The sequence below is a fragment of the Gopherus flavomarginatus genome, chromosome 5 (assembly GCF_025201925.1).
Source record: "Gopherus flavomarginatus isolate rGopFla2 chromosome 5, rGopFla2.mat.asm, whole genome shotgun sequence".
Classification (NCBI taxonomy): domain Eukaryota; kingdom Metazoa; phylum Chordata; order Testudines; family Testudinidae; genus Gopherus; species Gopherus flavomarginatus.
The window spans coordinates 53,284,174-53,307,314 of NC_066621.1; the positions used below are offsets into that span (position 1 = coordinate 53,284,174).

A 23,141-nucleotide genomic window follows, 5' to 3' on the forward strand; every position below is an offset into this window, starting at 1 on the left:
TGGTCCCCTAAGGGATGAATCTTGCAGTCCTGGCTCTGTCCTATCTCAGGCGCAGCTCCCACAAAAATCAATGGGAGATTTGACTCAACAGGGACTAAGTGCTCAATCCTGTCCCTTCAGCTCTGAGAGTCATCACCAGAGGCACAGAAGGGATGGCAGGAGCCGGCCTAAGGCAGGACTGCAGGGTCATCTGTTCTATGCCAGCTTGAATTCACTGCAGTAGAGGAGCTGCAGTTTCCCCTGGGGGAACCTCCTGGTGCACTGTCTAGAGCTGAGGTGTTATCTCTATTGCACCAGCCCTTTCCTCTGCTTTTAAAAAGTGCTTGGAGAAGATTAAACAGGGATAAACTTTAGCCTGGAAGTAATGTTGGAACCCCTCCTGCTGAGTCAGTAGAGACCACTGCATCAAGTGTAATGCTGGGGGAAGTGTGATTTTTTTTTTAACTTGTTTGAGAATCTTGGCAACATCATCATCTTGAAACAAAACTAAGGGTCAGAACTGCAGCTGGAGTAGGCTCAATTGGCTTCAGTAGAGTTATGTCCATTTACATCAGCTGAGCATCTGGCCTAGTACCAGGAGAGCCTACATTCCCCTTGTATTTCTACGGCCACAATTCCCTGGGAGTGCTCTCCTTGGAGTATTTTGGGTGATGTCAAGTTGATTGCATCTAAGACACTGTTATTTTAGGTTCAGAGTTATCTATTATATACTGAAAGTTAAGACCACCATTAATGTTTACACATTTATCTCGGACAGGGTTCCCCTCCACCAACTGTGACCTGGCAAAAAGATGGAATTCCCACAAAAGGGAGAGAGATCATCACCAAAGGCAAGAACCACTCCCAGTTCCTCATCCACAGCACCAAGCGTTTTGATTCTGGTGTGTACAGGATCCTCCTTAGAAACGACTATGGTGAAGCCCATTATGACATCCAAGTACATGTGGCAGGTACAGTATAGCAAAATCTCTAGCTTCCAGGCTACAACTGGGTTTAGACAGGGAGCCAGTTAGTCTGCCGGGGATTCCAGGTTCTTAGGTCTGGAAAGGTCCAAGGGAATGAAATTTAGGAGTGCATGTGCAGTACCAGAATTTGCTAGACACACAGTGATATGCATAAGCAATTCACAAGGCAGCAGCTGCGTTGAAAAGGATTTGCTTCGAGAGAAAAAAATAGAGGGGTGCTCCCAAATAAGAAAAACAAATACCTAAAGGTGTTTCCTATTTGTTAGATTTCCCACGGCCACCAAAGAATCTGCAGCTGGTTGAGGAAGTGCCGAACACCGTGACTCTGAAATGGGATCACACCCCAGATATAATGGATGATGGGCATGCCCATTACGTCATCATGAAACGTGACGCTAGAACTGCCACCTGGTTCACTGCGGCTGAGAAAGTCTACAGTAACAAGTACACTGTCACAGCCCTAGTCCCAGGGAGGAAATACTTTTTCCGAGTTATTGCCCGCAACGACATTGGAGACAGTGACCCTCTGGATTCCAAGGAGCCCTGGCATATCTCTAAAGACAAAGGTAAATATTAGAATAGATGCATGTACAGGGAGGGAAAAGGGTACTCTTATAGATAAGACACTAGACTGGGACCCAGGAGGTCTGGCTTCAGTTCCCAGCCTAGTCACAGAAGTCCCTTAACCTCTCTGTTCTTCAGTTCCCCATCTGTAAAATGGAGACAAAAATATCTCCTTTTTCTCATTCTGTGTCATCTCATTTATGAGCATGTAATCACACTGGGGCCTCTAGATGTTACCTAGAGTCGTATGCATAATAATGAGGATAATATATTCTGTCGGTGTGTATATGTAAACAGAGAGTAGTTGTGTCTTGACATGAGAGAGTTCTCATTTTTTACTACTAGGTTGCCCTCCAATTCATCGCTGACTGAATTCAGACAGTTCCCAAAATGAATAGCAAAAAAATCTGTGAGGCAAAGCAATTTTTTTTTTGTAAAAAACATATAAGCTGTAGGGTGCAAAAGTTCCTAAAACTTGTGATGTCCACTAGATGTGGTGCTTATTTAAAATTCTATCTCTCTTCCTCTCCTCTCTCCCCCCCCCCCCCCGCAGTTTGTTTCCTCCACTCTTACCTGATGTGTTCAGGCTTAGTAGATGAGATGATGTCCTCATTAAAGATGGGCCCGAAACAAACCCCCAGAGCTGAACATTCCCTCACTCAAGGGACACTCATATCAGGATCATAAGTGGACCATATCCCCACAATGGGCCAAACCAAAACCACACATCCAGACACTTGGAGATAGTTAGGATCCAGATCCAAACTTTGTCATGCAAGACTATGTCTAGTTTAATAAGCAGGGCATTAGCACAAAACAACCAGGCAGGTTGGACAGCTGCAGATAAATTTTCCAAGGAGCATATGCACATTTTGCTATAACGGTTCCAATCTTGTTAGTACTGTAGATGCTACACAGATGATTTATAGTCATATGTGTATTTAACAGCAGTCTTTCTTGTGCCATATAATCTAGACACAATCATGTTACTTCTCTTAAGGTGTTTCCATTGTTTTAGGGTGTCACCAAGAAAGAAAACTTCCAACTATAGCCATCATAGTGTTCTTTTCTTGGTTCTACTCCAGGCCTGATTTGAATCTCATTTACACTGCTGTAAATACGGACTAACAGTGGAGTTAGACCTACGTTAATCAGGGGTCAATAAAAGAACCATTAGGTTTTCTGTGCCTTAGAGCACTTGATAACCATTCCTTATGCAGGATAGCAAGACACAGTTTCAGCAGAGAACTACTCCCTATCTCCCGTTGAAAATGACAGACAGTCTTCAAGTTGCACATTTTGGAGAGAAAAGTAGACGGCCTTTGCTTTATTGTCATAGCCCAAGCATCATGAGAAAAACAGCAAACTGTGCTCTGAAAATGAAGTCGGTGTAACTGAGAGCAGAATTTTGCCCTTTCATATTAAATTTTAGGATCAAGGAATTTTTTTCCAGCTGGAGCTCCTACTGGTGGGAGAAGTAGATATATAAAAAAGGAAGTTTTTTTTTTCAAAACGCTTTATTGGTTATGGCTGAAAAATGTAGCACAATCCTGCAATGCACACTGCCATTTGTAATAGTCTCCTTGGCTCTCTGCAGCATTCTGGATACTGCCAGTCCCTCAGTGCCAACTATGCAGAGATGTAATGCTTCCACCCCAAAAGGTTTACATACTTCAGTTGACAATCATGTGTAATAATTTATTATCATGATTTGCATTTCTAACATACCTTGTCATCCAAAGATCCCACACGTTTTTTTCAAGGTAATGACATTAACTAGAGAAATTATGCATCGCAACATCTACATGAAGCAGAAAAATCTGACACCTTTTTACAGATGGGGTACAAAGAGGTTAAGTTACTTGCTTACAGTTGTATGAGAAGTTAGTGTTTAAAGTTGGAAATAGAACCCAGAGTTCCTGACTCCCAGCCGCCTGCTCTCCCCACCAAACATGCTGCTTCCTGTTTTGTATTTATAAGTGAAGAGGGCTGGTGGCGTGCTACGAATAATCATATTGAGACATGCTACTCGTTCCCTCTGCTCTTCACCTAGTGTTCCCTCGCTGGGAAAAAGAAGCTCGGGGTCTGAGTTTTACACCAGTGTAACTGAATTGATTGGAGTCACTACTTGTGATTCATACTAGTGTGCAAGGAAAACCCAGAGCCCAGCGGGGTACGGCTCTCTCTCTGGAGGTATGCACGGCTGTTTTACACATTTGGAAGCAGTGGTGATCCCTTTGTTTCCTTGTAGAGCACTTCAGTGGCAAGTTGAAGGAGTATCACGAGAGAGACTGGCGCCAGGCCCCCCACTTCATTGCTCCGCTGAAGAACCATGCAGTGCACCGGGGCCAGGACTGCACCATGAGTTGTGCTTTCCTGGGCAACCCCCGCCCGGTGGTGACATTGTACAAAGGCAATGTGAACATCACAGCCAATTCTAAGTTCTGGTACAACTCAACAAGTGGCGTCTGCACGCTGATGATCCCCACCTGCAGCTCCAAGGACAGCGGAGACTACACTGTGGCCATTGAGAACGAGCTGGGCCAGGACAAAGGCAGCTGCGTGTTGACTGTGTATGGTGAGTTGAGTTCTCAGCCTCCATCTTTCCTTGGCAACGATTCTCCACCAGTTGTGTAGCTGCTGATTTGAAATCTCTGACCACAATATACTCCCATGATATCTCAGCGTAGGCATGCTTACTGCACTGGGTGGGCCAATTTCACCTGGCCCCAATGAATTACACCAGCTTGACCCCCTATACACACCCCACTTGGGGGCAGAGGCTATCTCCCTCTGTGGGGATTTCCTGCCGGGGCAGGATAGCTTAATGTTACGCTGGGTGCTTCACCAACAGCATTTATTGAGGGAACACACTGAATGGGCACTGGCCACTCCCTCCTCACTTAGCACCATAGGTTTTTGAGCTATGCTGTCCCCCATCATTCCTCACTTCAACCTTCCCTCTCTGTTGAGTTCACTGCCAGGGCACTGCATGGACTGCATGCCAGTTTCCATGGGTGTAGGCCTTGGGCTGAGTCAGACCCATTACGATCATCAGCAGAGCAGGTGTAGTTAGCTACAGATTTCTATGCAGTGTTCATGAAAGAACTGACCAAGAGCAAAAATCATTTTGCCAGTTTCCATACAAAGAAATTAAAGCCATGTTTATGCTATGGGGACTACAACGGCATACCTATGGTGCTGTCGCTATCCTGGCCTACCCCTGTAGTGTAGACGCATCCTACACCAATGAAAGTGGTTTTTTCCATCCATGCACAATCACCATGACTCTGAGCAATGGTAGATAGGTCAATGGGAGCATTCTTCCACCGACCTAACTGTGTCTACCCTGGGGGTTAGGTTGGTATAGCTGCATTGCTCAGGGTGTGGGTTTTTCATACCCTACGTTTTAATCACATGTTCTGGTGCACGTGACCTTTCTGCACCCATGCAGGGACTAGCAGCTCGTGACAAAGTTTAGCACATGAAGTCAGTAGAGTTACTCTCAATTTACTCTGCTGGAGCCAAGATCACAATCCAACCCAAGATTTTTATTTTCTAGATTTAAATTTACATGGCAGGTAGGCCACTGGGACAGCTAAGAGGCCTGATTCTGCTATGCTTTGCAAACTGTGTGGGCATTTTCACAGGTGCCAAGTACATGTAAAACATTTTCAAATCAGAATGGTAGTGTTTCACACCCACTTTGCACTTCCTTTGCGTAGGTGTAAATGGCTTCCCAGACTGCAAGGCACTGGAGAACTGGGCCCAATCTGAAGAACATATTTTCATATCTGGAAATAGGCCTACTTCTACCTTAAGTTAAAACAGGTGCAGCTGCCCACTGAAGTCAATAGGAATTATATCCAGCCAACTGAGGGCAGAATCAGCCCCTTTTAGGTACTGTAGCAGAGCAGTATGAAATGCCATACTTTTGCTTGGTGAATGGAATCGTATTCCTTCAAGAATTCACACAATAGATCAAGGGCAAAATATGCCTAGTTCTGGGAGATTTGCATTGCACACGTGGCAAACCTCCACCTTGGAGCAATTTGCTTATGTGCTCTGAGAATGGCATCTTGCCATTTTCACAGGGTTTTGCCTTCATTTTCTGTTGTAGAGAAAAATTCAAGGGAAAGGCACAAAGCTTAAAATGTTCTCCCTCTTTTTGCATAATCCTCTCCCCAGATCCCTGGCTATTTCTCTCTGTTCTCCCTGGTGGTGAGAATGCTCTCCACCTCAATAGGGCTTTTACCTTAGGTTGCAGCAGGATAGTTTGGCTGGGAAGGGGAGGGTTCCCATTGTATTTATCCTGTGGGACCAAATAATTCTATTTGCATGTGGTGATGATGCAGCACTAGGCCCTAACACCACAACGTGGAGATGCAGCATCATTGTGTCATGGTCCCCGAATCTGCGGACTATATAATTGCTCTGCAGGATGACCTCACAGGGACACATCAGACCCATGAAAATCAGCTGAGTCTCATTTCAGCATAGGTGGCAACTCTCCCAGGAATGTGCTCCATGGTGAGCTTGACACTTCTATAAATCATCATGGGAGAATTTAAGGAAATTGAAGGGATGCCTCAAATAGGAAATATTTAAGATGAATAATTCTCCATCCCATGGCCTTTGTCTCAGTTATACTATGGAATCAAATGCCTTTATTTTAATATGGGGCTGAAGTGGCTTTCTCTTGAGCTCTGTTCTCTCCAAGCATAAGCCCTGATGCCTCATGGCATGTCATTGCTCTCTTAAATGAAAGCTGAGAGACACGTTACCCGGCATAGAAACTGATACACCAATAAGGAGAGGCTATATTTGGATGGATCTTTCAGTGTTATTTTTGTAGGTGACTGTTGCTTCGCACAGCTGGCTGAGAAGTGCAGATGATATCACTCTGAAGTTTCAGTTCTTTCTTCTCTATTGCTAATGGAGAAGTAACTCAACTTGGTACAATGGCAAAGAGTGATGGTTACTCTCCATTTGCTATTCCAAATTAGAATTTTATTTTCAGTTATATATATATATATATATATATATATATATATATAAAGTGTGTGTGTATACAATATACACACATGGCGCACTCGCTCAGTTAAATCTGACCACTGCCGACCTCACAATGAAAAGAACGTTTGCTCCACTTAGGTGAAAAGTAAAAGCTGTTTGCAGCTCACGACTAGTTTTAGTAGTAGTTTGGAGAATGATATAATTCCGTGCAGAAACCACCATCACTATTAACATTAGTTAGCTGCCCCTTGAGGAGACTCAGCAGAAAAAAGGAGTCAATGTGCTGTGGAGGCCAACCTCCCCCACAACCCACAGAGGGGCTGTCACTGCAGGTCAATGAGGAAGCACATTGGTGGGGAAGTGTGCGAGAACCTAAAACTGCTGCTGCCCATGATGTACCTCTTCTGCAAATATATAGGAGACTTCAGAGCTGTCAGTCTGGCCAAGAACACAGCCCTCCTAAATAACGCTGGTCTCTCTAATTGGGGGAGAAGGGAGCGATCCTGGAGGCCTCCCACCTCACACTCCATCCTCTCATGAATGTTTCCTCCTTAGGTCAGGTGTTAAAATAGTATTAAAACTCCTTAATGAGTCCGAAGGAGAGATTAGAAAGTAGAGTCCAATTGCAGAGTTGATTTCTCCCTCTAATTATCCTTATCTAGGGTTAGGTGTCAGTGGAGTTTTCAGTGGAAATGGGAGAGGTCACAGGTCTGGCTGTGAGATTCCATTTTGGGAGCAGAGGGAAGGGGCTGATTGGTGTGCGTGTGTGGTGGGGGAGGCTAGGAGGATTAGGGCGTGTTAATATAGCTCAGGAGTTCACCACCACCTGGGAGTGTGACAGAGCTGAGAAGCTTACTCCAGCTTGGAAGTTTGGTGTGACTCAGATGCTCCAGCCTGGCAATTGAACTTAGCTTGGGAGCTTGTCCTACCTTTTGGAGTTTACTCCAGCCCAGAGAGCCCACCACAGTTTCAGCAGCTTAGTTTGAGTTATAAGTCCAGCCCAGACTAGGACCTAGAGCTGGTAGGTTTCCCTTGTGGGTTTCAGTTTCAGTTGTCTTTACCTGTGTGTTCCGAACATTACGGATCACTCTAGGATAAGGGTGGCATAAGAAGAGAAAACGTTCAAATGCACGTGTGAACACACTGATCTTAACTATTCATGGAGCAGACCCTCGGAGTATAATTTCTATGCTGACCAGTAATGGGCCTGGCCAGAGCCGGATTAATGTAGGGGCTTTAGGGACTGCAGCCCAGGGCCTCGGGCTAAGGGCGGCCCCACAGGCTCACAGGCTAGATGCAGCCCACTGTTTCTTTTCATCCAGCCCACGGCAAGTCTCCATGCCACAGGCCGGACACTAGTCCCTGAGCCTCGGCGCCCCGTCCCTGGGGCTGGAGCCACAAGTGCTGGCTCGCCGATGTGCCCCTGTGGCACCAGGCGAGGGGCGTTCAGGGAATCTCTGTGCGCTGCCAGCTCCACAGCTCCCATTGGCCAGGTACCAATTGGCTCCTAGGGGCCAGACATGCTAGGCACCTCAGGGAGCAGCGTAGAGCCAGGGCAGGCAGGGATCCCATCCGAGGTAAGTGCCTCCCGGCTGGAGCCTGCACCCCACGCCTCCTCCTACACCCCTACCCCAGCCTGGAGCCCCCTCCTGCCCCCAAACTCCCACCCAGAGCCCGCACCCCGAATCCCTGCTGCTGAGTTCATTTTGTTCAAATTTCTAGGGGGTGAAATAGCTTTGGACTGAGACAATGCCCAGAAAAATTCAGCCCCAAAGTGGTTTATTTGAGACCGTTATAGGAAACTAGGAAAGAGGTTTTAATGGAAACTGGAACTTACTCAACTGCCATGTTTGCATCCCATGAAAGTCATGGTAAAAAATATTTTGCATTTATGTACTGGTGTGTTTTAATCGGAGAATCTCTCCGCGCTTTCCAAAAGTACCATAGTAAACAATACATGGTTAGTCAGTTGTCAATGGTTATAATGATGTCCCTCTCTCTCTCTCTCTTTTCTTAAAGATAAAGATGATAAAAGCCTCCTGGACTCGGTAACTGAAAGTCTTCAGAAGTCAAAGCACATCATGTAATCAACAGACCCGGATCCAAATTCATCCAGTCCAGCATGCGGAATAATTCAAACATTTCTGTGTAGTTTGACTTAGATATGCATGGTTCAAAACAGCAACTGCACTATCTTCTATAGTGATCAATGAAATCAAATTCCAAAAGGTGGGGCCTTTAACAGGGCAGTTTTGATGGTTCAATACTTTCTTCTACATAGGCAGCTTCCAAATGCTAGTGTGTGTGAATGGTAATATTTACAATATTGGATGAAAATGTATCTTAAAAATAAAAGGAGCCACAGTCAGTGAGAGTTCTGCTTTGACTTCAATGGGAGAAGAACTGGGCTATATCTGTATTAGTCATTGTTACTTTACTGCAGTACTTAGAGGCCCCAGCTAAGCTCCAGGCCTTGTTGTGCCAGACACTGTACAGCCACACAGTAAGAGATCGTTCCCATCCCTAAAAGCTTACCCTCTAGTCTAAACAGACAAGACAAAGAAAGGAAGTATTATTGTCCCCATTTTACAGATGGGGAACTGAGGCCCAGAGAGACTCTGACTCACACACGATCACACAAGAAATCTGCAGTCGAGTCAGAAATAGCATCCAGACCTCCTGAGGCCCAGTCCAAAGACTTAACCATAAAAGGAGAGGTTACTTATCTTGTACAGTAACTGGTGTTCAAGACATTTTGTCCCTATGAGTGCACCACATGAGGATATATATGTGCCCATGCACTCCTGAGTAGAGATCTTTTTGTTAGTAGTGTCCATGGGGTCTGCACCTGCACCATACATTTCCTTGTACTCCAGTACGAGGGCGTATAGGGAGTAGTGGACCCACGCCACTCCAGTTCCTTCTCAGCCTCAGAGCTTGGTAGAACCCCAAAGCAGAGGGGAAAGGAGGCGGATGGTGGAGCTCCAATAGGGACAAAACATCTCAAAGAACTCCAGTTGCTTTACAAGGTAGGCAGCCTCTCCTCCTTCGAGTTTTTGTCCCTGTGAGAGCTCCAAGTCAGGAGACAACCCCCAACCCCGAGCAGTACCTCAATAAGCAGGAGGATGCTAAGGAGGCAAATTTAGTACAGAGTGTAAAACAGCTTCACCAAAGGCTGCTCTGGAGACATATACTCAGGCATAATGTTGAAAGAACCTGTGAACAGAGGGCCAGTTGGCTGCCTTACAAATTACTTTGACGGGTATCTTTCTAAGTAGGGCTATGGAAGTGGGATTGAACCCTAGTTGAATGAGCAGTGACTTCAGGAGGGGGGGTGCATTCCTAAGGATTCGTAGCATGCAAGAATATACCTGAAACCCATTTAGATAGCACCTACGTGGAAATACAGTGACCCCCTCATCCTCTTTGTGGAGGAATTGAAGAGGCTGGTGGAATTCCTGAAGGGTTTAGTTCTGTGTAGGTAGAAAGTCAGAGCTCTTCTTACAACCAGAGTATGGAGGCTGGTCTCTTCCCTCAAAGAGTGAGGTTTGGAGTAAAAGACAATTAGTTGAATGTCCTGATTGATATGGAACGCTGATGAAACTTTAGCAAGGAAGCGAAAGTGGGTCCGCAGGATAAGGCTTTGAAATCATCTGCATAGATTGGCAGAGAATGGTTGCCTCATGTAGGGATGAAGAGGGTGGTAATGTCGCCTCCTCTATTCTCAGCTCCTGTTCTTCTGGTGGGAGGATGAAGAGGGCCCTGAAGTGTTGGTGGCCGAGAATCTTAGTGAGTGCTCTTGTGTGAGGGTAATCTGTAGACTTGGTCCCCAAAAAGCCCATTGGGGAAGGGCGTAAGGAAAAGGAGTAGGGCCCCCAGGGTGTTCTTGCCATGGCTGATGGGCCACCCATTGGCTGGTTCCTGGGATCTTGTCCCCAGGGAACACCTTGAGGGATACAGGGTGGGAACACCTTGAGGAATATAGAGTGGAATGGGTAGGTGATGGTGCCTTGAATGGATACATCTGAATAAGAAGTATCCTCTTCCATGTTCAGTGGTGGAGCTAAAGGAGTCAGTACCAGGGGCTCGGATTGATATCCGGAGCCAATCCAGCAATCATGATGGTACTGGTGGAGTCTTTATTTTAGGCTGCAGCAGTACCAGTGGATGTTGGTTCCAGTTGGTACACAGGTGCCCGTGGGAAAGTCCTCCCAGTACCCCTCAGTAGGGGGCACTCGGGTTCCTCCAGGACATGATGGTCCTCATGAAGGAGGAACCTGGAAGTCACTATGAGACTGAGGATTGCATCTATGGGTGAAAGCCCTCCAGTGATACTGGAGATGGTACTGATGATAAACTCACTCTGGAGAAATCTGGGTGATGGTAGATGGTATCAGGTGAGATGATTTCTTCAAAGAGTCCATGCTCTTCGAGGAGTCCTTCCATGTGGAAGTGTCCAGTTCTGGTACTGACGAGACCACTGTTTGCTGTTTGGCAGTGGGTTTCTTGGTCCGTGGCTTCATGAACGGAGTCTTCCTTGGTGGTGCCGATGCCTTGCTGCTGATAAGAGTCTCACCAGTACCTGCTTTGAGATATGAGGTCTCCTTGTTGCTCCCACATCTAAGCAGAGACTTAGCCTGTCTGTCAGGGAAGTGGGATCTCCTACGTTTGACAGTCTTTTGAGAGATCAAAGCTGTCCCCTGATTTCTGGTAGATGGAGCCAGAGCTAATGAAATCTCTGGAGCACTCTCCATGGCTGAGGCCAGTGTACTGGGGGGAGAAAGGGACCCTCCATGTCTAGGGAAGCACTCCATAAAGAGCAGTTTTAAATGGTCTTTCCTTAGTTTTTAAGCTCTGCTTTTGAAGCCAGAGCAAATCTTACACTTGGACAGGATGTGAGCCTCTCCAGGGCATCAGAGACAAAGTGCCCATCGCTGAGGGGAAAAGCCCTGTGACAGGTCTGGCAAGACTTGAAACCTGAGTCTTGGGTATAACCCACCAGGAAAGCTGCTGGTCAAGAAGGCTCAAGGAAAAAAGGGGGCTCTGACCTCAAAGCAAAAAGGCAGGGGAGCCCCCCAAAGCATAAACTGTGCCAATAAAATAATAGGAAATAATAGGAAAACAAAAAGAGTATAAAAGAAGGCACTGCGTCAGCAAGGTAGCACACCTTAGAGACTTCTGAGAAGGAACTGGCGTGGTGCAGGTCGTCTTCTTCCTATATGCCCTCAGACCGGAGTACAAGGAGGCGTGATGCAGGCATGGACCTATGGATGCTGCTAACAGCAACAAAATATCTCCACTCCAGAGTGCACGGGTGCATGTGCATCCTCATGAGGAGCACCCATAGGGACAACTCAGAGGAGACCCGTCCTTCCTCTCTGTAATATATTATAACGTTGTTTATTCTTACCTAACAAAAAGGCTAGATTGTAATGAACAAATAAACAATATTTATTGAGACACAGGGAAGGTTTAAAGATGAACACAGCTGTGAAGCTGATACAAGATAGAAAGTGGTGGAAAGACTTCATTTGGCCCCATCATCACTGTTGAGCTGACAAATGGGAATCAAAGAAAGATACTATTTGCAGGGGCAGACCTTTAGATAATAATAACGCATGTATAACTCTATTCATGGGAAGAGCCCCCCAGATTTCAACGAAACTACTCCTGGGTTGGCTTCAGTGTTTGTGTGATCAAACCCTAAGAACTAATAAAAAAAACACGATGGCTTCAGTCACTGGCATTTTAATCTCATTATATGCAGCTACCTGCCGCTGCTGCTATGGCTAAAGCCAGATTAAGAATTATAATACCTATGAACTGCTTCAATTGATTTTGTGCCTATTCTTCCAGTTTAGCATTAATCTTTCCAGGAAATTGTTGCGAGATAAACACGATGCTGACTGGTCATGTGCTCCAACTTTCTCTGCAGGTTGAGAGTATTTTACATTCCATGTGCCACCTGGAGTGTGCTGGTGAGTGGGAAGAGAGCCCAGCTGAAAGGGGACATACCATCCCTGCAAGGCTGGAAATATTTAAAACAGTTTGCAAATTAAAAGGCATGGCACCTTCTGATGATGCTAAATGATGTGACAGCTACTTTGGAAACAATGCAGCAAAGTTCCTGGGTGACAGTGGTTCATTCCCCCAATGATGGGTCACTTTATTTGAGGGAGGGAGGATGGTGGAAGGGTGCTCGCAGGATTTTTTTTCCCAAATTGACAGGAAATTTTCCTGTGGGTTAATGTGGAAGTCTTTAGGCCTTGATCCTGCAAAGAGTTATGTATGTGCTTAACTTTTTAAGCATCTGAGTAGGCCTCTGGAATCAAATGGGGCTTGCATGCTTTAACTTTACAAACATAAATCAGTGCAATATTGTGGCTGTGTTGTACCAAAAAAATGGTTCCCCCAAATGTGGCATTTTCATAGGTGATAGAAAGCTAGTTTGGCCTCATTGGCCATCCTATTTCACTGCATCAAATATGGCTAAAAAATACTGGGCCAAATCCTCAGCTGGAGTAGAATGGCATAGCTCCACTGGATAGAACTACAACACTGTACATTAGCTGAAGGTCTGCTCCATCAACTGGAGTTATACTTGGGTTCGATTGAAGTAGCACAGTGTTGACTCGCGACCTGCATTTCAAGATGAAACTGTCATGGAAAGAGGAAAACAAGCAAAAAGTAGTTTCAGCTATGCAGTAAAATGATCAAGTAAATTAATATTTTAATTATTGGTACACATACAAGAAATTAGAGGAAAAAATACATAAAAATGCATCAAAGATAGTATCAAGTGTCCATACTGCATGTGGGGACCTTTAAATTGATGGCAAAAGAGATTAGTTAAGTGCTAGTAACTTCAAAACATGGCTAAGTGCTCAGACTGTGAATGGAGGAGGGGAGCTGCTTGATTTGTGTATTAAAATCTTTAAATATGTCTTGCCTTTAATTCACCAGAACACAGGAGGTTCAGTTCATATAGGAGTCATTGAGATTAACAGGTCAGGACTTGTAGCCTGATCCTGAAGTCCTTACCCAGACAAAACTACCACTTATCCCAATGGGATTTTTTCACTGAGGGAAAGATTCTACCAACCTTCCCAACAGCAATAGCACCATACTCCATGAACAGTCCTATCTGGGAAACAAAATAGGCCTATTTTTGCATAGGCCCTGAGTAAGGACTGCAAGTTTGGGCCTTGGATTTCTAAATTGTCCTGATTCAACAAAGTAACCAGTGTGGGAGGGTTTTGGTTTTTGTTTTTTAATTAGGTTGCCAAGATAATGGTTTCCTTATTGGTGCTAAATTTCCTGATGGTCTCTCTATTTTACTGCCAGTAGGAATATAACCTAGGCTCTGATCTTGCTCCCACTGATGTATCATTGGAGCAGAAGCAGGCCCTAAACCCCCTCTTTCACAGAGTTACTTGCAAGGGTTCTGAAGTAGAAAATTATCACTGGCCACAGTACATCACGCCTGTGCTTCATCCACCTTTGCTGTAGAAATAAACTAATTAAAAGAAATTTGGCGTCACCACGACACAATACAAGCCACTAAAAATTTTGGCATTTCAGCCAACTGGCCACTTTTTGAATTTTTTTAATCTATAAGTATAGAGACATAATTTTTATATTTTTACATTAAAAGGAAAAAAAATACATCAACGGAACTTCCTCCAAACTAAGAAAACAGATATCTATCAAACATTTAAAGAAACAATAAAAATTTGCATTGTATTTGCCTTTGTTAAGTTTAACTGCTTGAGAATTATGGTCCATTTCACAGGTATACACACATTTTTAGAATGTAAGCGCTTCATCCTTCATTTGTGTTTGTACAGTACCTAGCACACTGTGGGTGCTACTAGAAAAAATAATTTACAGTTTGGGAGCCTGATTTGAAATCAATAGAGTTATGCCAATTTATTCTATTTGAGAGATCCAGTCATATTTTGGAGCCATAATTCTGTTCATAGATTTGTTCTGAGTCCAATAGCTGTTTATACAAACACATTCTCATCTGGAAAATCTTATACATCCTACATACAGTGGGACAGGAATTAATTCCAAAATGAGCATTCGTTCTCCACTGGCTTTAAAGTCAATAAAGTTTATGATCAAAGAAAATTAAATCTCTCTTTTGTAACTCAAGTATCAGAGGGGTAGCTGTGTTAATCTGGGTCTGTAAAAAGCAACAAAGAGTCCTGTGGCACCTTAAAGACTAACAGATGTATTGGAGCATAAGCTTTCGTGGATGAATACCCACTTCATCAGACGCAATTCACCCACGAAAGCTTATGCTCCAATACATCTGTTAGTCTTTAAGGTGCCACAGGACTCTGTTGCTCTTTTGTAACTCATTCCTTAAAATGTAATTGACTTTCTGCATGAGAAAAGGTGAACAGAACCACAGCATTTTCAACTTCAACATTTTCAGCAATAATCAAGTTAGAATTAGGATAGTCTGTTTTGGCTGGATCAGTCTTATTCTTGCTCATTCAGAGATGAGCCCGAGTTGCAAAATTGGGACGTAGTGCTCACATCTTGGGGTTTTGCTTCTGACTTTTAGAAAGACTAAAGACCATTTGCAATTTTGGGATCCGAGTTCAGACGTGTTAAAAATACACTTCCCTTGAAGTCTGGGTCCAGAATTTTGGCTTGGGCTCATCCCTAATAGATAATGCAAATGACTATTTTGATTTGCTTTCCATCTGATGCAGAAATCTAACTGAAACATGAAAAGGCATTTATTCGTGTCACCTTTTTTCAAGTGAATTTCTGCATGTTCCTAGAAGCATTTTTATGTTGAATACTATAGTATAACAATAATACTTAGCACTTATCTAGTGCTTTACACCTTTCAAAGCACTTTACGAACATGCACTAATCCTCACACCACCCCTGTGAGGTAGGTAAGCATTTTACAGATGGGGGGGGTGTACAGGGGGAACAGACACAGAGAGTTAGGTTTTCAACTGCTGTAAACTGGCATACCTCTATTGACTTTAATGAGAATTACATCCTTTCAGACCAGCTGATTTAACCAAGGCCCCAAAAGGAACAGGTGTCAAAGCCAGGCTCAGAATTTAGGAGTTGTAGACATCCTGTCCTGGGCTCAGACCACTGAGCTCTGCTGCCTCTCCAGATAAAAGAACATATCTCTCTCTCTGCCAAAACTAGGCAATTCGGCACTCCCATGCACCCAAACTAGAGAAAGAGACATCTGCCACTGAGCTTTATATTGGCTCTGTTTTGACCACTTTCCCCTCCAAGGCCAACAGCTACGTTAGAAAGAAGGGGCGGGTAGTGAAAGCCTTCTAGTCCTTCTTCTAAACCATCTATTAAATACTAAAGGCCCACTTAACCCAATTCTGATCTCACGCTGGTGTAAATCAAGAATGGCTCTGCTGAAGTCCCCTCTACACTTCAGCTTTACACCAGTGTAGCTCCACTGACTTCAGTGGTATTGGTATGGTCCAGCCCAGCCCAATGGAGTTACAGGAGTATAAAAATGGTGTGAGGTGAAAATCAGGCCAATTGGCTTCAAGAGGAGCTTTTTGTGAGCAAAGGAGTTCAGAGTTGGGTCCTATATATGGTAAAGGCTAGGCAGAACAAGTAGACTCAACACATTCTTAGTCTCCCTGAAGAAGGAGTTAGTGGATCTGCTGGCACTTAATGGCTAGTACAGTATTGGAAGATGTGGTTTGTATTGTATATATAACCTCAATTAACTACACACAAGAATTTCGAGTACAAAATCCTTAAAGATTTTGCTTCTAAAGGGAAAGTCTATGTATGTGTTTGGAGTGGGGGGAAGGGAAGGAGAACAATACCTTCAAATGTAAAAGGCAAAGAGATACAATGGGAGAGGAAGGAGGGAAGTGGAAAAGACTCAGATGGACATTTGTGTGCTCTCCATTCCTACTTTACCACCACCTTTCAAATCCCAGATTGCTTTTACCAGTGTTGAACTGTTTTTTTGTCCCAGGAAACAGTATCTAACACAGACGCCCACTTCCCCCAGCAACTGGTCAATGTTTCCCAGGCTTAATCAGAAGAATTAGAGCTGGCTGTGTCAAATCTGTGCTCATAGCAGCTGGCCTCTTCCCAGCAAGAAAGGCTCTCTCAGGAAAAAAGGGTTTTGTTCAAGTAATGTGGATTAAAGGGATGTGGAGAGGGAGACAGGCAAGAGACCAGGGTGACACTCTCTAACAGCCTGAGCCTGAGACATCCCGAGCAACCCTTGATGGATTCTCACAGAGTTCTCCAGCGCAGGCCCACAACAGATGCAGTGCATTTTACAGTGCCCATGCTCAGATTACATTAGCACCCTCATGTCAAAATGACAGATCACCTATTAACGCCCACTGAACGCCCTGCAATCATCATCAGGATCAAGGCCTGAGATTGGCAGATAGTAAAATAAACCGAACTGAAAAAAATTACAGAAAAATCATTAAAACTGCTTCACAAAACTGAATAATAATACTCTCTGGAGGTGAAGAAAGGGACACCCTCCTACCTCAGAGAGGGGGAGGTTATAACATTAAATGAAGGTAGCCATTAGCCTCTTTACTTAGCATGTCAGTGTTTCTTACAGGATGGGGGGGAAAATCCTTGAAGAAGATAAGAATAGATATGCCAAAGTGACATAGTCCAGGAGAGAGTTAAATCTTAAATTAGCCATTCACTCTCATCCTGCTCGCACTGGCCCTAGCCGATGGTTATAGCACTGACCATGCATATTTTCTCTAGCTGGCTCTATGGCAGGAAGAGGGCTTCATCCACAAAGAGCAAAAATGCAGGGGCCAAGCTGCGGATCATGAGATAAGCAAAACTGATGAATGGAGATGCTGCACACCTCCTATAGCTGGTGCCTCTAGCAGAAGCAATCCCTTGAGTGAATGAATACTGGCAATACTATGCAACAGCATTAGAGGGAGGAGATTACAGGGGCTTGTGCTATTTACAATGCTTTCCCCCTCAATAATGCAGTTAACCTTTATGGTGTATGTTTATAAAGCAGCAGACACTTCTGGAGGGGCACTATTGTTAACCCAGCCTTTTGCAATGGTACTTACATTTTCTAAAATATGAAGAGTCTTTGGAAAGAAAGTACAGATCCTCACTGAACTCAATGGAAGTCAAAAGCCTAAATAATACCATTGTGCTACTGATGGGTGTGACAACTACTCAGTAAAGAAAGTGTGGGGTGTTCTCAGTGCCAGAAGCCTATCGTGCACTGCTGCTAATACTGCCCACTGGTCCTGCCAGCTGTGCTCAGGTAGAATAGTGCATTACTCTGCCAGTCGTCCCGTGGATTCAGTGCTACTCTGTGAGCTAAATTATAACACAGGAAGGAGGGCTCTTTGCACCAGCCAAGGAGAAGGAAGATTTGTGGGAGCATCACCAAGCCAAGGAGAGGAGCAGAAGTTGTCCTCTGTTGCTAACACACACACAGGGAGCATGATCAGTGTTCCCTTATATTATGGCAGCCCTCAGCTGCCAGAACTACTGCACAGGACCATTGGTAACTAGCATACATTAGAATAGCTTTCAGGACACTTCAACTTACACTAGAGCCTGACCATGTGGCCAGAGGGCTACAGATTTGGCAAGGTGCCAAAGTATCTTCAAGAGATCTTTGCCTCCTCTCCGGCCTGTGCCAAGCACTCCTTGGGTGCACCAGAGAATGGAGGCCCACATATTTTATAGGAAGTTAAATCAAAGTGGAATTATATTTTCCTAAACTGCATCAATTTCAGGTAAGAGTCCAAAACAATGCCACCGCATCAGTGTGATTGGCTCGGAAGAGTTTGGGTGTAATATAAAATGAGGGGGTTGGTTGAGAGACTCTGGAGTGCTCACCCATGTGGCTCTCTAACTAAACACTAACACTGCAGTCTGGTTTGTTCTACCAGTGCCTGCCTCTCTCCCAGCATCTCCATTTGAGACAGACACACAAGAGAAGAGGGTGCTGCACTTAGGAGATGCTCACCCATCTAGTATTTCCCTGGCACAGGGGGTGCGTTCACCCTTGCTACCAGTCACTGATAAAGACCATTTTCCTTCAATTCATGGACTTAATGCACAGATCATTCAGTTACTAATATTGTCTTGCTACTTAGATAGCACATTTTAGCCCCAAGGGCTTTGCAAACTGTGGGACAAATCTACAGCTGGTGTAAATTGGCAAAGTTCCACAGGAAGCAATGGCCCATTTACACCAGTTGTGGATACCATTAACAACTCTACTTTGGGGACAAATTTGGAGCTGACCAGCATCTGTGTGTGTCATATAGGTCCAGAAAAACCTGCCATTTACTTTCAATATCTTAACAGGGAAAACAGGAGCGGCCTTTGAACAGTGCTGGGAAAACCCCCAAAGAACAAAGGCTACAGGACTAAAGTGAACTAAAGTGACTACTACTGGATTCCAGGGGGTGAAGTGAGCAGGGCTGCGGCACAAACTGAGGCTTGCTCTACACTACAGACTTATGTCAGCATAACTACGTCATGCGGTGGTGTGGAAAATCCATACCCTTGAGCAACGCAGTTAAACCAGCTGAACTGCTGGTATAGACAGCACTATGTTGGCGAGAGAAGCCTGCCTCTCAGGGAGTTGGAGTACCTACGCTGATGGGAGAACTCTCCTGTCAGCATAGGTAGTGTCTTCACTAAGTGCTACAACTGTGCAATGCATCAGTGCAGCTGCAGCCCTGTAAACAGTCCTTAGTCAGGGCATTGCAACTGGCCTTCAAGAAACCTGCAGGATCAATCTCAGAAATGCCAGGTGCAAAAACAAAGTTCTCACGGCATAAGGGCCTGTGATGAGATGTACTCCCCACACTAACTCTGCAAGGGTTGAATTAGGCCTAGTCAAGCCTAATCAACCAAATTAGGCTGGAAATGGGAGATATAGACTGGAGGAAGCTAATTAGAAGGAAGATCACCTGTGAGAGGACAGGTGGGGCTTCTACAAAACCAGGAGATTGGAGCTGGTATAAGCAGGTAAGTAGGGAGAAAATCTGTTGTCCCACTTCCTGAGGTAGGGGAGAAGACTCACAGTAGGAAGGAATCCAAGGGTGAGAGCAGTAAGGTTGGTACAGAATTAGGCCTTAACTATTCACTATATGGCCCTGGTCTGGAGCCCTGAATAGAGGGTGGGCCTGAGTTCCCCTACCAACCACTGCAGAGTGGTAGCGCTAAGGGCAGTGAAGAGGAAGACTGGTGAAGTGATGTTGTGAGGGCAGTGGGTGTGGAAGGAGACTTTGAAAGACTGTGGTGGAAGAAGAAGCCACTTAATGACCTGGTTGGACAGCTGAATCACAAAGAGGAAGCAGCAGCTCCCTGGAGTGAAAGAGTGGCTGCAGACAGAGAGGTGGATTGCAACCATGGGAAGAGGCGTTGGTCTGGCAGAGTTAATCCTCAGAACCACCAGGAGGAGGTGCCATCTTGTGGTGAGTAGAGCACCCTCTGACAGGGCCCACTTGTGAACTCCTCACTCACATTTAGGAACAGTTATTCACCTGTGTGGTCTCATTATAAATCAGTGGGACTACTCATGTGAGTACCTGTCTGAGCAATGAGAGGAAGGGCCACAAAATAAACATTGAAGGGACACCATCAGATTTGGGAAAGGGGGAGGAAAGCCCCCTCGATGCACTATCAGTGTACATCCATAGGAAATGCCTCCCCATCCATTTGTCATGTGTCAAAGAAAAATCCAGGGCAGCAACAGCTCAGCACTTGTGAGCAACCCCCAATAAATTAAAACCAGCATGCAGGAGGGAAGGAACTATTGGAAAGTAACATTATAACTCTGAAATTAAAAATACCTCACCAGAATCCTTAACAGAGTCTAATGGAAGACATACCCTTGCTATGGCAGAGGGGAGGATAAGATGGCCAAACAGTTTGGGTTGGTAGGAAATTGGTTTTCCCATCTCTAATGGTTCTGATTTTATTATAGGCTCCAGGGCGTTAGGCGAAATGGGGTGAGTTGGTTTGAATGCACAGAATTGTTCTTTTCAGGTAGCTTTGCCTCCAAGGGGGCTTTGCAAAGTCAAGCGGCACAAACTTGCTGCTTTGCCACTGACTGGTAAAAAACAGACACTTGTTCTACATAGCTGGCTTTGGAGGTAAGAGGAAAATGCTAACAAATACCCTGAGTAAGGGGCATATTAAATATTATGTGCAAATATGCAGATATTCTCACTTAGTGGCTGTAAATACTGAGCAATAAATGCTTAAATGAAAAATTCCAGTCTCCCAATTCCCACATTATGGACAAATGTGAGCCCAGAAGAAATAAATTGATTCCTTAGTGGAATGCATCTCCCAAGATGTGGGGCAAAGCACAGAATACCCCAGCTCAGGTTGCATAGGGTGGCTACTAATACCATACTACTGTGCACCTATGTACTGGGTCAAGTGTGTAGACATACACAAATATACTGGCCTTAATTGAATAAATAGGTTTCCCTGAAAAGCTACCAAGCTCCCAGTTAAAACAATTGCCTATTACCACTAATGATGCATCCATAAACTTGGGTCTGGAGTAACTTCACAGTGATCAAAGTATGCCATATCCCATAGTGTTTTAATACTTTGCCTTTGTTTTGGAGTTGACACAAGCATTGTCACTGATTCAGGAGCTCTCAACACCTACAGAGGAGGTGCAGGAGGTTTGCCTGGCTTATTAATTCAGTCAACAAAGCTACTGGTAATGGGGTGCAGTCTGATGTTGAAAGACAGATCCATTGTTCCATCATGTATCTCAGCACACGGCCACAGGACTACCCTAGGCCAACATAGCAAATGCTGAAAGTTGCCTGCTAAAACTGCTCATTAACTTAGATGCATGTATCCTTTCATCATAACCCCGCCTGCTTAAAGAATGCCTTTCATTTCCCATTTTCTCAAAGTTCGGAATGTTGTTGCATTCTGAAGTTGCTGCTGAAAATGTATCACATACTAAATGCTCAGCAGCATTCATATTGGGCAGAAAAACTTTGAATGGCATTTAAATAGGAAGTTGCATGAATCTGGAATTCAGAAGAGTCCTGGTTAGAATCAGGTACAGCGCAAGTTTCCCACCACCCAATTCTTACCAATGTACTTCAGCCCTGACCTGCACTACTTATCCTCCTGCTATGCTACTCCTGGGCTTTCTTTGAGCAGAGACAGTCAGTTGCTGCACCCTGTGTGGTGGCTTTGTAATGCCCACAAGTGGGATCTAGTCTAGTCACCACCTAGACTCATTGTCACCTAGGGTGACCAGATGTCCCAATTTTATAGGGATAGTCCAGATTTTTGGGCCTTTCTAATAAAGGCTCCTATTACCACCACCCCCGCCTGTCCTGATTTTTCACATTTGCTGTCTGGTCACCCTATCACCTTAGCTGGGATTTGGACATGTTCCAGGGTCAAAGGCAAGCCTCTTAACCTGCCTAGCCTCTTTTCATGGTCTCTTTAAATTAGCCTGCTCCTTCCATAACATTCAGAACCACCTTCAAGATTAACAAATATGATGTGGTATTAAAGAGGACTCCTGAAGCCTCCAAGAGGAAAAGGTCAATGAGCAGCTACTGTAGGAGCAGTCTAAATTCTCCAATGTGGTCTCCACACTGAAGTAAATGACATTCAAGGAGAGTCAGATTAAAAATCCCCAAAGATAATGCTTCAAAGAAGCAAAATCTCTATCATCAATGCACCTTGAGAGATAGAGATATCCCTCAGCGACTAATGCTGCTACAGCAACCCAGTTATAATCCATGCAGTTCATGAGCCTGCTGGTGTCCTGTCTAATTCCTCCTTTTGAAGTCATCTTCATCCCTGCTCTCCACAGCTGAGAGTGCAATGAGCATCTGGGCTGCATAGTAAGTGGCCATGATGATGGCACGTGAGTAGGGCACCGGGAAGCAGAACTTGTTAACTGCAATGGTCAAATCTGACACCATGAAAAGCACTGCGCCAATACAAGCCGAAAGCTTGGTCCAAGTCCAGAGATCATTGGACAGCTGCACGCCAGCAATGGCACGCCATCCCATGAAGCCAATCAAAGCGATATAGACAGCTACCAGGTAGGTGAAGGGGCCTGAGAGGTAGCAGTACAGGAAGGTGTAGCAGAAGCTGGAAACAAGGGTCATCACAAAGCCGGCTTTCAGGTCCAAAGGCTTCATCCCGAATGCTGAGGAGTACAGGATGTGTGTGATGGCAAACATCAGCAGACCTGGAAAGAGGCATTGACAGAGCAAGTGTGAGCTTTAATGGGAATAACTAACACAGTAGCCCACCACAGTCAGGAACCTGTGGGTGGAGACTTATGAATACATCAGATTAAACAGTCATAAGAACATAAGAACGGCCGTACTGGGTCAGACCAAAGGTCCATCTAGCCCAGTATCTGTCTACTGACAGTGGCCAATGCCAGGTGCCTCAGAGGGAGTGACGCTAACAGGCAATGATCAAGTGATCTCTCTCCTGCCATCCATCTCCATCCTCTGATGAACAGAGGCTAGGAACACCATTCTTTACCCTTCCTGGCTAATAGCCATTTATGGACTTAGCCACCATGAATTTATCTAG

General features: G+C 44.8%; 2 protein-coding genes across 2 annotated transcripts in view; one reads left to right on the top strand and one right to left on the bottom strand.

The window, feature by feature from the left end:
• The window catches only part of IGSF22 (immunoglobulin superfamily member 22), a 53,792-nt gene extending 42,501 nt beyond the window's left edge, over nucleotides 1-11,291 (top strand). Inside the window, exons 20-23 of the mRNA XM_050952299.1 lie at nucleotides 758-950; nucleotides 1,232-1,531; nucleotides 3,781-4,107; nucleotides 8,565-11,291. Of these exons, the coding sequence (XP_050808256.1) occupies nucleotides 758-950; nucleotides 1,232-1,531; nucleotides 3,781-4,107; nucleotides 8,565-8,632 (888 nt within the window). The 3' untranslated portion in view covers nucleotides 8,633-11,291. The remainder of the gene's footprint in view (nucleotides 1-757; nucleotides 951-1,231; nucleotides 1,532-3,780; nucleotides 4,108-8,564) is intronic.
• Nucleotides 11,292-14,076: 2,785 nt separating this feature from the next.
• TMEM86A (transmembrane protein 86A) overlaps nucleotides 14,077-23,141 on the bottom strand; it is a 52,460-nt gene continuing 43,395 nt past the window's right edge. The window contains exon 3 of the mRNA XM_050952298.1: nucleotides 14,077-22,785. Coding sequence (XP_050808255.1) covers nucleotides 22,358-22,785 — 428 coding nt within the window. The 3' untranslated portion in view covers nucleotides 14,077-22,357. The remainder of the gene's footprint in view (nucleotides 22,786-23,141) is intronic.